We start from the raw sequence: 15,503 nt of genomic DNA on the forward strand, positions 1-15,503 counted from the left end.
AAAAATAAGCTGGAAATTTAATTCTGACATATTCTGCATGAGACGGGAGGAGGGCATGAAGACTGTGACATGAGTTGCTTTCACAGGTGAGCTGGTAGCGCCACCAGGGCAGTGTCTACCCTCCAGATTAAAAAATAACAGCCATTAGCAGGGCACGGCAGCTCATGCCTATAATCCCAGCACTTTGGGGGGCACCAAGGGAGGTGGATGGCTTGAGTTCAGGAGTTCAAGACCAGCCTGGGCAACATAGTGAAACCCCGTCTCTACTAAAAATACAAAAATTACCTGGGCATGGTGGCAGGCGCCTGTAATCCCAGCTACTTGAAAGACTGAGGTGAGAGGATCACTTGAGCCCAGGAGGTCCAGGCTGCAGTGAGCTATGATCACACCACTGCACTCCAGCCTGGGTGACAGAGTGAGACCCTGTCTCAAAAAAGAAATCAACTTAAAAAAATAAAATAAGGCTGGGCGTGGTAGCTCACACCTGTAATCCCAGCACTTTGGGACATTGAGGCAAGCCAATCACTTGAGGTCAGGAGTTGGAGACCAGCCTGGCCAACACGATGAAACCCCATCTCTACTAAAAATACAAAAATTAGTTGGGCGTGGTGGTGCACATCTATAATCCCAGCTACTTGGGAGGTTGAGGCAGGAGAATCATTTGAATCCAGGAGGCGGAGCATGCAGTGAGCTGAGATTGTGCCACTGCACTCCAGCCTGGGCGACAGAGCAAGATTCTATCTCAAACTAAACTAAACTAAAGTAACAACTATTGCATGTAGAGGGAAGATTTTTTAAATTGGAGGAATAGGACTGATACAGTTTTAATGATTCTATCCTCCAAAACTCATGTTGAAATGTGAATCCCCATGCTGGGAGGTGTTTGGGTCATGGGGGTGGATCCCACATGAATGGCTTGGTGCCCTCCCAGTGGTAATGAGTAATTTCTCACTCTGTTAGTTCACACGAGGGCTGGTTGTTTAAAAGAGCCTGGCATCTCTCTAGCTCCCTCCCTCACCATGTGACGCACCTGCTCCCCCTTTGCCTTCCACCACGATTGGAAGCTTTCTGAAGCCCTCAACAGAAATAGATGCTGATGCCATGCTTCTTGTACAGCTTACAGAACTGTGAGCCAAATAAACCGCTTTTCTTTTTTTTTTTTTTTTTTTGAGATGGAGTCTCGCACTGTCACCCAGGCTGGAGTGCAGTGGCTCGATCTCAGCTCACTGAAAGCCCCGCCCCCCAGGTTCACGCCATTCTCCTGCCTCAGCATCCCAAGTAGCTGGGACTACAGGCGCCCGCCACCACGCCTGGCTAATTTTTTTGTATTTTTAGTAGAGACGGGGCTTCACCGTGTTAGCCAGGATGGTCTCGATCTCCTGACCTTGTGATCCGCCTGCCTCGGCCTCCCAAAGTGCTGGAATTACAGGCGTGAGTCGCCATGCCCAGCACCTCTTTATAATTACCCAGCCTCAGATATTCCTTTAGAGCAATGCAAAACAAACTAATACAGGGACCAAACTAGTCTCTATGGTTCTTTTACTGCGGTCTGATTACAGGGTTCATAAACTTTCTTCATTAGGAACGATGGTAACGTCAGAATTTTATATCATAAACATTAAGTTTCCAACCAGTGAAACTTCAAGTAGTTCATAACAAACTCATCTCATCATAGCAAAGTATTTTATCAGCCTTTATTTCCTATAGATATTTTATAATTTAGCAGTATAGTAATACTTTTAAGTTGGCATTTGTTAGCATTTAATTTTAAGCATTTTTAAAGTTTTTGTCATCACTGACTGAAGTCATGACAAATCAAGAAGGTAATAAAATCTCTATTAAATCACTGCTGTATTTACTGTGATTAATATAGCCTGATCTTAATAGTGAAATGTTTAGGAACAGTTTCTCAGGTGTGAAAGACTTTAAAATTTTGCTCTTTCTGGACCGAAGAATAGTAGAGATTTGATCAAGTAAATGTGCCTATAAAGGATAACTTCTTTTTTTTACCAAGATTATACAATTTCTATTTATGTTTAAAATCAAATATGATAACCGTATCAATTATACATTAAGAAAGCCATATTTAGGAACCAACTCATTATTCTGAAACCTGGTAAATGAAGGGAAAGAATGAAACATATATTCTATCTCTGCTTTATGAGCTGACTGTTAAACCCACAAAATTGCACCTACCTCTAGCCAAAAGGAGTCCAATAAGTCCAGCAAAACCAATAACACCAAGTCTTGGAAAAAATCCAGGAGGTGCATTTTGGAGATAATCATAGCTGTCTACAATAGAATTAGACCAGGAAGCAGTTCCATAAATTTCTCATTAAAAAACAAAACAAAAAGTCTTATACAGTATATAATATGTATATACAATATCAAGGGCTTTTCAAATCACATATTCTCTGCATTCTGCTACTGTACTTCTTTTCAACATATTCTTTTTATATAACATATAAACAAGATTTACTATTCACATAACAAGTGTCCAATTTTCTTTTCTTTCTTTTTTTTTTTTTTTGAGATGCAGTTTTGCTCTTGTTGCCCAGGCTGGAGTGCAATGGTATGATCTCAGCTCACAGCAACCTCTGCCTCCCAAGTTCAAGCGATTCTCCTGCCTCAGCCTCGAGTAGCTGGGATTCCAGGCGCCCACCACCTCACCCGGCTAACTTTTGTATTTTTAGTAGAGATGTGCTTTCACCATGTTGGCTAGGCTGGTCTCGAACTCCTGACCTCAGGTGACCCACCCGCCTCAGCTTCCCAAAGTGCTGGGATTACAGGTGTGAGCCACTGCGCCTGCCTGCAAGTGTCCAATTTTCAACTACCTTTGGTCCAACAACTTACTGACAATGAAGTAATGTTAAATTACTTTCATATTCCTGAAAGCAACAGATCTGAATCAGCAATTTGCACAGGGAGGAATACAAACACAGGGATCCTATGCTATTCAAATTCTTGTTATGTAAACACAAAAACAGAATAGATTTGGATAAATCTTTGGATAGATCTATTGCTATCTGAAGCTTTGCTACTTGCTCTCTGAAACTCAGGAACCAAAAACAAGCTGTGAGTGGTGGCTCATCCCTATAAGCTCAACACTTTTCAAGGGTAAGGCAGAAGAATCACTTGAGTCCAGGAGTTCAAGGCTGCAGTGAGCTAGGTCCGCACCACTGTACTCCAGCCTGACAGCCTGAGCCACAGAGCAAGACACAGCCTCTTAAAAAAAAAAAAAAAAAAAAGGCCAGGCGCGGTGGCTCACTCCTGTAATCCCAGCACTTTGGGAGGCCGAGGGGGGAGGATCACAAGGTCAGGAGTTCGAGACCAGCCTGACCAACATGGTAAAACCCCATCTCTACTAAAAATACAAAAAAATTAGCTGGGCGTGGTAGCACATGCCTGTAATCCCAGCTACTCAGGAGGCTGAGGCAGGAGAATTACTTGAACCCGAGAGGTGGAGGCTGCAGTGAGCCAAGATCATGCCACTGCACTCCAGCCTGGGTGACAGAGTGAGACTCCTCAAAAGAAAAAAAAAAGAAATCAAATATCTTAGACTCAGAAAAATAAGTATCCTTTGCCATCTGAACTCATTATTCAAACTCAAGAACAGAATAAATTTGGATAATAAAGGAAACTTGTAAGTTCACTCAGGAAATAGCCACTGTTGACCACCGCTGATGGTGATAGAATCAATAAAAATAAGTACAACATGTGAACCTATTCATCATGCCTGAACATGCCTTCTGACTTCATTCACATAATGCCTCCTCTCCTTTCCACTGAGCCAATCCCACCTCATAAAAGCCAGCTTGAGTCCTACCTCTACACAAAAGCCTTTCCTAAGCTCATCAGTCCATACCTCTCTCCCTCCTCTAAAGTCCCATCATATTTATTCTCTGTACCATCACTTGGTACCTAATCCTATAGTACCCTGTGTTTAATTATTCAGGTGTGTATCTGGTGTCTCCCCAAGGAGAATGTAAGCTCCATAATGATGGATTGCTTATACTCCTGTGTTATCTTCCTTCAGTGGTAATAACGGATGTTCATTCAATAGATATTTATTAAGAATGATGGCCGGGTGTGGTGGTTCACACCCGTAATCCCAGCACTTTGGGAGGCCAAGGTAGGAGGACTGCTTGAGTCCAGGAGTTCAAGAACAGCCTGGGCAACATGGCAAAACCCTGTCTCTCCAAAAAGTTTTAAAAAAATTAGCCAGGGGTGGTGATGCATGTCTGTGGTCCCAGCTACTTGGGAGGCTGAGGTGGGAGGATTGCTTCAGTCCAGGAGGTCAAGGCTGCAGTGAGCTATGATCATGCCACTACACTACAGCCTAGGTGACTGAGACCCTGTCTCCAAACAACAACAGGCCAGGCGTGGTGGCTCACGCCTGTAATCCCAGCACTTTGGGAGGCTGGTGAGGGTAGATCACAAAGTCAGGAGTTCGAGACCAGCCTGACTAACATGGTGAAACCCCGTCTCTACAGAAAATACAAAAATTAGCCAGGCGTAGTGGCGTGTGCCTGTAATCCCAGCTACCCAGGAGGCTGGGGCAGGAGAATCACTTGAACCTGGGAGGCAGAGGTTGCAGTGAGCCGAGATCATGCCATTGCACTCCAGCCTGAGCAACAGAGCAAGACTCCGTCTCAAAAAAAAAAAAAAAAAAAAAAAAAATCACACTGCCAGGAGTTGATAAATACTGGATGAATTAACAAATGATTTTTAGCTAGGTCATGACTTAAACAAAGCCCTTGTCTCCTTCTCAATCTCATCTTCAGCACTCCCTATCTGCTTAGGGTTCCTCAAACATCCAATACCAACTCACACCTCTAAGCCTGATCATGCTGTGACCAGTGCGCAATGCCTGCTTCCAGCAGTCCCATCCCCACCTTTTGGTGTGGCTAACACTGTTCCTTCAAGATTCACTTCAGAAATCCTTCCCTGACTGCTCCCACCTCCTCAATTTCGATTAAACTAATTTCCTTCCTCTGAACCTTCAATAACGGTCTGTGATTATCTCTGTATTTGCACTAGTACTGAATAATGTGTTACATGCATCTCAGTGGTTGTGACCACTGTCTTAACCAATCTCAATTTTCAAGGTCTGGCAGAATGGTGACTTAGAAAATATATGCAGAACTGAAGTAATAAACTGGAAAATTCAGTAATTCTGTCCCCTAAGTAATACCAGATACATGCCAGTTTTCCTTTTCCTGGGTTCTTTGGGAAATGTGATCATTTTAAATACGACTATAGGACTTGTATTATGTTTGCATTAATTACTGTCTGGCCTGTTACTTATTTTGCCTTTAGCCTAGTTTTTACTTTCCATCCTCTAGTCTGGGTCATTTGAGGCAATTTTTTACTTCCCTTTATTTTTGCCTACTAGCCCAGTGTTGCTCAATTCTAGATGTGTACACAGAGCAGTTGACAGAGGGACACCCAGATGGCTGTGGTGAGCTGGGCCAAAGTGGGTAAATCACAAAGAAAGGGGAAAGAAGATATGTTTTAAGACTGCACAGAGTCTGGGCAACAAAGTGAGACCCTGTCTCTACAAAAAAATGGAAAAAATTAGCTGGGTGTGATGGCACATGCCTGTAATCCTAGTTATTCGGGAAGATGAGCTGGGAGGATTGCTTGAGCCCAGGAAGTCGAGGCTGCAGTGAGCTATGATCATATCACTGCATTCCAGCCTAGATGACAGAGTAAGTTCCTGTCTCAGAAAAATTTAAACAAGAGACCTCTCAGCCACACACGTACAGATAAAAGACTATATCAGGAGTTCTCTAATTTCCTCAGATAAAAATGAAGATAATAAGGTATCTGTCAGGTTGTTATGAGGATTAAATTAATATATATATATATATTTCAAATTTTTGTGGGTACACAGTAGGTATATATATTTACGGAGTAAAGGAGGTATTTTGGTTCAGCCATACAATGCATAATAATCACATCAGGGTAAATGAGGTATCCTTTACCTCAAGTATTTATCATTTTTCTTTGTGTTACAAGCATCCCAATTCTACTCTTTTAGTTTATTTACAATAACTAAAAGAGTATAGCTTTTTTAGTTAAATAAAATGTACAATAAGCCAGGCACGGCGGCTCACACCTGTAATCCCAGCACTTTGGGAGGCCGAGGTGGGTGGATCGCCTGAGGTCAGGAGTTGGATACCAGCCTGACCAATATGGTGAAACCCGTCTCTACTAAAAATACAAAAAATAGGCTGGGCGTGGTGGTGTGCGCCTGTAGTGCTAGCTATTCGGGAGGCTGAGACAGAATTGCTTGAACCTGGGAGGCGGAGGTTGCAGTGAGCCAAGACAGTGCCACTGCACTCCAGCCTGGGCAACAGAGTGAGAATCTGTCTCATAGAAATAAAAAATAATGGCCGGGCGCGGTGGCTCAAGCCTGTAATCCCAGCACTTTGGGAGGCCGAGACGGGCGGATCACTAGGTCAGGAGATCGAGACCATCCTGGCTAACACGGTGAAACCCCGTCTCTACTAAAAAATACAAAAAAAAACTAGCCGGGCGAGGTGGCGGGCGCCTGTAGTCCCAGCTACTCAGGAGGCTGAGACAGGAGAATGGCCCGAACCCGGGAGGCGGAGCTTGCAGTGAGCTGAGATCCGGCCACTGCACTCCAGCCTGGGCGACAGAGCGAGACTCCGTCTCAAAAATAAAATAAAATAAAATAAAAAAATAAAGAAATAAAAAATAATAAAATAATAAAAAATAAAATGTACAATAAAGTATTGTTGACTGCAGTCACCCTACTGTGCTATCAAATACTAAGTATTATTCATTCTAACTATATTTTTGTACTCATTAACCATCCTTACTCCTCCCCCAATAAACTGGAATTTTTAAAGCACTTAGAATAGTACCTGACATTTAAGTATTAAATAAGTGTTTATGAAATTAATAAAATTAAGATGTTACTTATTAACATGCCTTAATAATTTAAAGAACCAGTAGGGGGCCGGGTACAGTGGCTCACACCTATAATCCCAATACTTTGGGCCAAGGTGGGCAGATCACTTGAGGTCAGGAATTTGAGACCAGCCCGGCTAACAAGGTGAAACCCCGTCTCTACTAAAAATACAAAAATTAGCTGGACATGGGGTGCACGCTTGTAATCCCAGCTACTCGGGAAGCTGAGGTGGGAGAATCGCTTGAACCTGAGAGACAAAGGTATTAGTGAGCTGAGATTGTGTCACTGCACTCTAGCCGGAGTGACAGTGAGATTTTGTCTCAAAAAAAAAAAAGAACCAGTAGGCAGCTATTACTATGTCTGTCTTCTAATGATAAATTTATCTGACAGTCTCAGAAATATCAGGACATCAATACACTATGATGATCTTAGCAAAGAAATAAACTGTATTCATGTTTATTTTGTTCTATCATGGAAACAAACCCTTGTAAAAACAAGATTTTGTTTCCGAGATACCAAATAAGGGGAATGAAATACGATCGGCAGCTTTACTAATTCACCAGTCTCTGATGAACATTAGTCAGAACATGGACTGTGAATCCAGTTTGTGAGTATATGTGATAAGTGGCCCACAACTGAAAAACAATCAAGGAAAATAAAACCAAATGAAAAAAAAAATGTAAGAACACTATCAATTATGCAATAAGACCTTTCACAGGAGTACCAGCTCAGCTCCTTCCTGCTTCAAAACTTCTAGAGCATGTAATTGCAATGCAAATGAACTATTCCGATTCAGAAAATCTATTGATGAATTAGTATGGTGTATTACACTGCACCTGGAAATGAGATTCTTTTTTTTTTTTTAAGCAGTGTATCTGTACTTGCTAGCCCAAGAATCCTAACGATCTGGAAGAGACTTACCTGACTATTTGGGGACACTAGTTGCCTGAAATCTGATGAAAACAACAGTTCCTCTTCCCAGAAAAATCCACATAGCTCTGAAATTCTGCATATACTTTTAAGGAATCCACAGATTTCTTGGAGCTCATTCATGGAACTCCGATTAAAGAGTTCAATGTTAATGAAGTAGCTGATTATGCCTAATTTAAAATCAACTTACCTAACCCCCATTGAACCAAATTTTGCATCTTGGGCTTAGTTTGGGAGTACGTTTCCTAAAAAGGTAAAAAGAAACTGAATGAAACTATTCACAGGATCTGCTGATTAGAAAGTTAACAGAATAAATATACTTGTCTTTACTGAATAAATTATCATGTTATTAACACTTTTTGAACAAAGGGATACACTGTCTATCTGGGTCTTTTTGTTTGTTTTTCCTATTATAATCTTCCCTTCACTGCAAATAACTCAGCAGAATGGCTTATTACTGCCACAGGAAGCAGATTCCAAGCAGAGTGGTTTCAACAATCCAGCCGTTTCACTCTTCCATTAAAATGGAAAAAACAGACTAAAAACCAATCTCCTTGATACTTAACTGGCAAGCTTTTCTCCATGAGATTAAATCTGTCTTTCATATTAACTACTTCCTGATCTGCCATTAATTAGAGCCTACATCTGGAAACTGCCCATTTGAAGCAAGAATGACCAGCTTTAATGAGACAAAGAAGCCTATAGCCCAAAGCAAATGAGGTGTCAACATTCTCTTAAAAACAATAAAAAGGCTTTGTGGCCAGGAATGATGGCTCCCTCCTGTAATCCCAGCACTTTGGGAAGCCAAGTTGGGCAGATCACCTGAGGTCAGGAGTTGGAGACCAGCCTGACAAACATGGTGAAACCCTGTCTCTACTAAAAATACAAAAATTAGCCGGGTGTGGTGGCACGCGCCTCTAGTCCTAGCTACTCAGGAGGCTGAAACAGGAGAGTCACTTGAATCCAGGAAGCGGAGGTTGCAGTGAGCCGAGATGGTGCCACTGCACTCCAGCCTGGGTGACAGAGCGAGACTCTGTCTCCAAAAAAAAAAAAAAAAAAAGGCTTTGTACATGAACATCACATGATCCTAAAGAAAACAAGGGGACCGCTAGAAGGTACCCACCTTCAAGAAGTCTACAGTGAAGACAAGAAGAAATACATGGGTATCAGAAGGTATCAAAACTAGTTGCCATTTGGAAAAGGATTTTTTTATTTTTATTTTTATTAATTTTTTTTTTTTTTGAGATAGAGTTTCGCTCTTGTCGCCCAGGCTGGAGTGCAGTGGCGCAATCTCTGCTCACTGCAACCTCCGCTTCCTGGGTTCAAGTGATTGTCCTGCCTCAGCCTCCTGAGTAGCTGCGATTACAGGCGCCCACCACCACACCCAGCTAATTTTTGTATTTTTGGTAGAGACAGAGTTGCACTATGTTGGCCAGGCTGGTCTCCAACTCCTGACCTCAGGTGATCCGCCTGCCTCAGCCTCCCAAAGTGCTGGGATTATAGGCGTGAACCACTGCGCCCTGCCTGGAAAAGGATTTGTTTTGTGTGCTTCAGTTTAAGTCAGGACAAGCTATCCTCATTCTTTTAAATGACCTGAAACAATAAATGCCGAATTAGGCAGAAGATCTAAAGAACTGAGTATCACTTCATTAGAATCCATTATTTCACACCTGTAATCCCAGTACTTTGGGAGGCTAAGGCAGGAGTATCTCGTGAGGTCAGGAATTTGAGACCAGCCTGGGCAACAGCAGAGACCCCATCTCTACAAAAAAATAAAAATATTAGCTGGGCATGGTGGTATGTGTCTGTAGTCCGAGCTACTTGAGAGGCTGAGGTGGGCAGATCTCTTGAGCCCAGGAGTTCGAGATCAGCCTGGGCAACACGGTGAAACCTTGTCTCTACTAAAAAAAAAAAAAGAAAAAAGAAAAGAAAGGAAAGGAAAGGAAAAGAAAAGAAAGGAAAGGAAAGGAAAGGAAAAGAAAAGAAACGAAACCTTCAGATCAATATCTAGAATGATTGCCCACTTCTTTTGATAGCTTAATATTTTTACTATTAAAAAAAATTTAAGGCTGGGCACAGTGGGTCATGCCTGTAATCTCAGCACTTTGGGAGGCCGAGGTGGGTGGATCACAAGGTCAAGAGATCAAGACCATCCTGGCCAACATGGTGAAATCCCGTCTCTACTAAAAATACAAAAATTAGCTGGGTGTAGTGGCACATGCCTGTAGTCCCAGCTACTTGGCAGGCTGAGGCAGGAGAATCACTTGAACCCGGGAGGTGGAGGTTGCAGTGAGCTGAGACTGCGCCACTGCACTCCAGTCTGGCGACAGAGCGAGACTCCGTCCCCCCAAAAAAAAACAAAAAACAAAAACAAACTTAAATTGGTTCTTCAAGAAAAGGGCCAGAAATTCCTGGTCTGAAAAAGGAACCAGGAATTAGAAATATTCCTATTCACGAAGACTTTGTTCTACCCAGGAAAATAAAACCATTATAATTACAAAAGCTATTATAATTACAAGAAAGTTTTTATATTTAGTAGTAGTGGAAATAAACATGTAGATAACTAATCTATCATCCAGAGAGCTATTTTGCTGCACTGAGTATCACGCATGGAAGAAAAGGTAAAAAACAAAAAGCAACCTTAGGCTAAAAGGTACAAAGTACTTTTATTGCCAAAAAAAAAAAAAAAAAAAAGACAGACTACAAATAACAGTAGTCATGCCTACATGATACAAAAATATCCACACAAATTTGCTGACTATATCTTAACTACCAGAAGTTTAAAAATCTTTTAGAACAAGAGAATAAAATCTAGTCATTTTACAACACATTATGTATAAAGTCTTTAGGTATTACTTAACTCAATAATATGGTTATGATACTTAAGTATAACGGCCTAATTTATATTGTTGATAGAGTCCATGCTTACTATTTTCTTTCTAAATTGGTGAACAAAAGTTCAACAGCAGCATAGGCAAAGGAAATTAAAAATTTTTAAACAAGCTCTGGATGAAAATTGAATTTAGGCCAGGCATGGTGGCTCACACCTGTAATCCCAGCACTTGAGGAGGCCAAGGTGGGCAGATCACTTGAGGTCAGGAGTTCAAGATCAGCCTGGCCAACATGGCGAAACCCCATCTCTACTAAAAATACAAAAATTAGCCAGGCATGGTGGCTCGTGCCTATAATCCCAGCTACTCGGGAGGCTGAGGTGGGAGAATTGCTTGAACCCGGGAGGTGGAGGTTGCAGTGAGCCGAGAGCACACTACTGCACTCCAGCCTGGGCAACAGAGCGAGAATCCGTCTCAAAAAACAAACAAAATAAAAAAACAAAAACCAGGCCGGGCGCGGTGGCTCAAGCCTGTAATCCCAGCACTTTGGGAGGCCGAGACGGGCGGATCACGAGGTCAGGAGATCGAGACCATCCTGGCTAACACGGTGAAACCCCGTCTCTACTAAAAAATACAAAAAACTAGCCGGGCGAGGTGGCGGGCGCCTGTAGTCCCAGCTACTCTGGAGGCTGAGGCAGGAGAATGGCGTAAACCCGGGAGGCGGAGCTTGCAGTGAGCTGAGATCCGGCCACTGCACTCCAGCTCGGGTGACAGAGCGAGACTCCGTCTCAAAAAAAAAAAAAAAAAAAAAAAAACCTAAAAACCAAAAAGACTAAATTTATAAATCTCAAGCAAGGTAAATCTAGACAATTTCCCACACATCTACATCTATTAATTTTTATTAAATTTGTCCTCAATTTTCAAAATCAGGATCAAGTATAGCAAATATATGTATCAAAGCCTACAAAAGCATTCTATAGATTGTAAACGTTGGTTACTTATGTTAAAAATCACATAAATACTTTTCATTTACGTAATGACAAATGCCTGACCTAAAACCCAGGCAGGGACAGACACCCATCTGTATATGTAGTTCTTTGGTCACTAGGACAAACAATTCAGTAATCTAGTATGGAATTCTACCCTATTTTAGTATCTACCCTCCTATTATGGCATTCAAAATGCCATATCCACTCCTGGTTTAAGTGGCACTGATTTGTATACTGGGGGAGAAAAACTTCGCAATTTTTATGTAAGTGTTTACACTGCATCTTTTTCCTTTGTTTAGAGTTCCAGGCCACAAGCCTCCCCTGGTAGACAACAATGTTTTCATAACTGCAAGCAACAAGGTAGTTCCTAGCCCCTCTGCTCTCTAGTCAAGGTGTTACGCACTGCCCAGGGAGAGGGAAATTCTCTCTGCAGCTGTGGCAACAGCTGTCACCAGGAAGCTAGAGCATCTCTACACCCCCTCCTCAGATGGCACTGAAGAACATCTGTAAGTCAGGCACTTTTAACTTGGAGCCTGTTATTTAAAATTTTTTTGTGGGTATGCAGTAGGTACACACATTTATGGGGTACATGAGATGTGTTGACACAGGCATGCAATGTGAAATAAGCACAATATGGAGAATGGGGAATTCATCCCCTCAAGCATTTATCCTTAGTGTTACAAACAATCCAATTACACTCTTTAAGTTATTTTAAAATGTACAATTAAATTATTGACTGTAGTCACCCTGTTGTGCTATCAAATAGTAGATTTTATTCATTCTTGCTATTTTTTTTTTGCACCCAGTAGCCATCCCCACCTTTCCCCCAGACCCCCACCCACTACCCTTCCCAGCCTCTGTCAGCCATCTCAGGGCCCTTTATCATGCCTTTTTCCAAAAACATGCAGCCAATACAGACTTTTCTCTATTGACTCTAAACAGAAATGCGTTCACTCCATTTTCAGAACAGTTGTACCTGACACCAGGTTGTGTATGGCTCGCAATAGTGTCGGAGCTGTGAGATGCTTTCTTCAAGCTGGCTCCTTGCCTCCTCCACATACTTCGATTGACCCTCGGGAACTGAATAGAGTGAAAGCTGCACACATTAAAACAAAACAAATATTTAAAAGACGTATTTTCTACAGGATAAATTTACCAAATTTGTAAGTATTTAATATAATATTTCTAATAATTCATGAATTACAGTGACTCTGTGGTCGGGTGTGGTGGTTCACGCTTGTAATCCCAGCACTTTGAGAAGCCAAGGCAGGCGGATCACTTAAGGTCAGGAGTTCGAGACCAGCCTGGCCAACATGCCGAAACCCCATCTCTACTAAAAATACAAAACTTAGCCAGGTGTTGCGGTAGGCGCCTGTAAACCCAGCTACTCGAGAGGCTGAGGCAGGATAATCGCTTGAACCTGGGAAGTGGAGGGAGCGGTAAGCCAAGATCTTGCCACTACACTCCAGCCTGGGCGAGAGTGAGACTCCATCTCAAAAATAGTAATAATAACACTTCATGAATTCCAGTGACTCTTAAGGGTTACGAGCAACCTGAACTTTACCTCGAACCATCTCTGCACCTTATTTCCTTAATCAACAAGGCCAAGGCCAAAAGGGCAGGGCTATGAGGTGTCCTACCTTCTCCCCACCCACTGACTGCAAACAAAGCAGCTCCTCTTTATCCATTTTATATACTGGTATTTGGTATTCCACCTTAGATTGAGTTTGGAAAAAGGATTTTATTACTCTAAAGGGTGGGTAAAGGGGTTAAAAAAGCTTGAGAGTAACCAAAGGGCATGTCATTCAGTTCAAATGATTGGTCTGATGTTAATCAAAGCAGGAGAGCAGGTTTGTTCCCCACCCAGAGAACTTCTCACAGCCACGGCTGGCTGCCTTCTTCACCCTCAAAAAATGCCACTGTGCCAAGGCCTGAGAAGAGAGTAAAGGGCAAAAGATAAGCTAATTAGCTTTATGTAAACACCAATCAAGTAACCCTACCCAGGACTGAAGGTAGATCCTTACCTCACTTTATTCAAAGGCAACAGAAACTGAATATCCAAAATAGTTAGTGGGAAGTACAGACCAAAAAGGAATGTAAACAGTAGAGAGAAGATTTCTTGTTTTTTTAAATTTAGTATTTATTAAGTATATACTTATGAGCGTCTCCTCTAGCCAAGAAACAGAAAGGATCCAGATCTCTAATTTCTTAGAGAAGAAAAAATGTGAGTATCTTCTTGGCTTGATAAGAATCAAGATAAGCCAAGAATCAGAGAGACCACTTAGAAAAGTGAGTTGTGCTTATAACCTATCTGGACACAGTGGATTCCCCAGTAAACATTTATAAAGTATTCCTTAATTGTGCCCTTAGCTAAGTATCATTAAAGTTTACCTGTTGAAAAAGCCATAGTTTAATAATTTCCCACAAATTAAACAAACTATAAGGAAATATATTTTCTCCGTTTAAATGTCTTCCGGCTGGGCACGGTGGCTCATGCTTGTAATCCCAGAACTTTGGGAGGCTGAGGCGGGTGGATCACCTGAGGTCGGAAGTTTGAGACTAGCCTGGCCAACATGGTGAAACCTCGTCTCTACTAAAAATACAAAATTAGCCAGGCGTGGTGGCACATGCCTGTAATCCCAGCTACTTGGGAGGCTGAGGCAGGAAAATGGCTTGAACCCAGGAGAAGGAGGTTGCAGTGAGCTGAGATCGCACCATTACACTCCAGCCTGGGCAACAAGAGCGAAACTCTGTCTCTAAATAAATAAATTAATTAATGTCTTTTAAACAGTCACATCTTCCTGATATACAATTTGAAAAAAATTATCCTACAGTAACTAAATCAGACACTCAAAATATATCACAACATGAACAACATGTTACCTCATCAACCTTCACGGAATTTTTGGGAGGTGAGTCCTTTTTTGGTGCTGCATAGACTTTGAAGGTGAGCAAGCTCAGGCTGGCTGGCCCCACGGACCTCTGAATTACCTGAAATGCAGAAGCAATCTTAAACCTTCTATCTTACAAACCGAAGGTGAAGAACGTGAGCATATTTATAACCTCAGCCACTCCACACCCTGAAAAGCTTACTGTGCTTTATTTTAATTTATTTTTATGTTTTCGAGATGGAGTCTTGCTCTGTTGCCCAGGCTGGGCTGTAGTGGCATGATCTCAGCTCACTGCAACCTCCACCTCCCAGGTTCAAGCGATTCTCCTACCTTAGCCTCCCAAGTAGCTGGGATTACAGGCGTCTGCCACCACACCCGGCTAATTTTTGTATTTTTAGTAGAGATGGGGTTTCGCCATGTTGGCCAGGCTGGTCTTAAACTCCCGACCTCGGGTAATCCGCCCGCCTCGGCCTCCCAAAGTGCTGGGATTATAGGCGTAAGCCACTGCATCTGGCCTACAAAATATACTTTTTAAAAATCAGCCAGTCATGGTGGTATGTGCCTGTAGTCCCAGCTACTCAGGAGACTGAGGTGGGAGAACTCTTGAGTTTGAGGCTGCAGTAAGCCATGATTATGCCACTACACTACAGCCTGGGCAACAGAGTGAGACTCTGTTTCACACACACAAAATAACTGCTCCAAAAAAAAAAAAAAAAAAAAAAAAAAATGATGGGCTGAGAGGAGGGGAGAGCTTTGGGTTTATTAATTTAAACTGTAAATATAAAAAATCTGCTCACGCCTGTAATCCCAGCACTTTGGAAGGCAGAGGCAGGTGGATCACCAGGTCAAGCGTTCGAGACCAGCCTGACCAACATAGTGAAATCCCGTCTCTACTAAAAATACAAAAAAAAAAAAAAAAGAA

General features: G+C 42.2%; 1 protein-coding gene across 6 annotated transcripts in view; it reads right to left on the reverse strand.

The window, feature by feature from the left end:
- Positions 1-15,503, reverse strand: part of APOO (apolipoprotein O) — a 76,011-nt gene that overhangs the window by 33,645 nt on the left and 26,863 nt on the right. For 5 of the 6 annotated variants that reach the window (XM_015127089.3, NM_001257632.1, XM_077987576.1 and 2 more), the window contains exons 2-5: positions 14,574-14,681; positions 12,667-12,786; positions 8,061-8,115; positions 2,197-2,292 (exon numbers count right to left, since the gene is read on the reverse strand). In XM_015127089.3, coding sequence (XP_014982575.1) covers positions 2,197-2,292; positions 8,061-8,115; positions 12,667-12,786; positions 14,574-14,681 — 379 coding nt within the window. The remainder of the gene's footprint in view (positions 1-2,196; positions 2,293-8,060; positions 8,116-12,666; positions 12,787-14,573; positions 14,682-15,503) is intronic. The other variant, XM_077987574.1, reaches the window with a different exon arrangement.

Source organism: Macaca mulatta, chromosome X (assembly GCF_049350105.2).
Source record: "Macaca mulatta isolate MMU2019108-1 chromosome X, T2T-MMU8v2.0, whole genome shotgun sequence".
In the NCBI taxonomy this organism is placed as follows: domain Eukaryota; kingdom Metazoa; phylum Chordata; class Mammalia; order Primates; family Cercopithecidae; genus Macaca; species Macaca mulatta.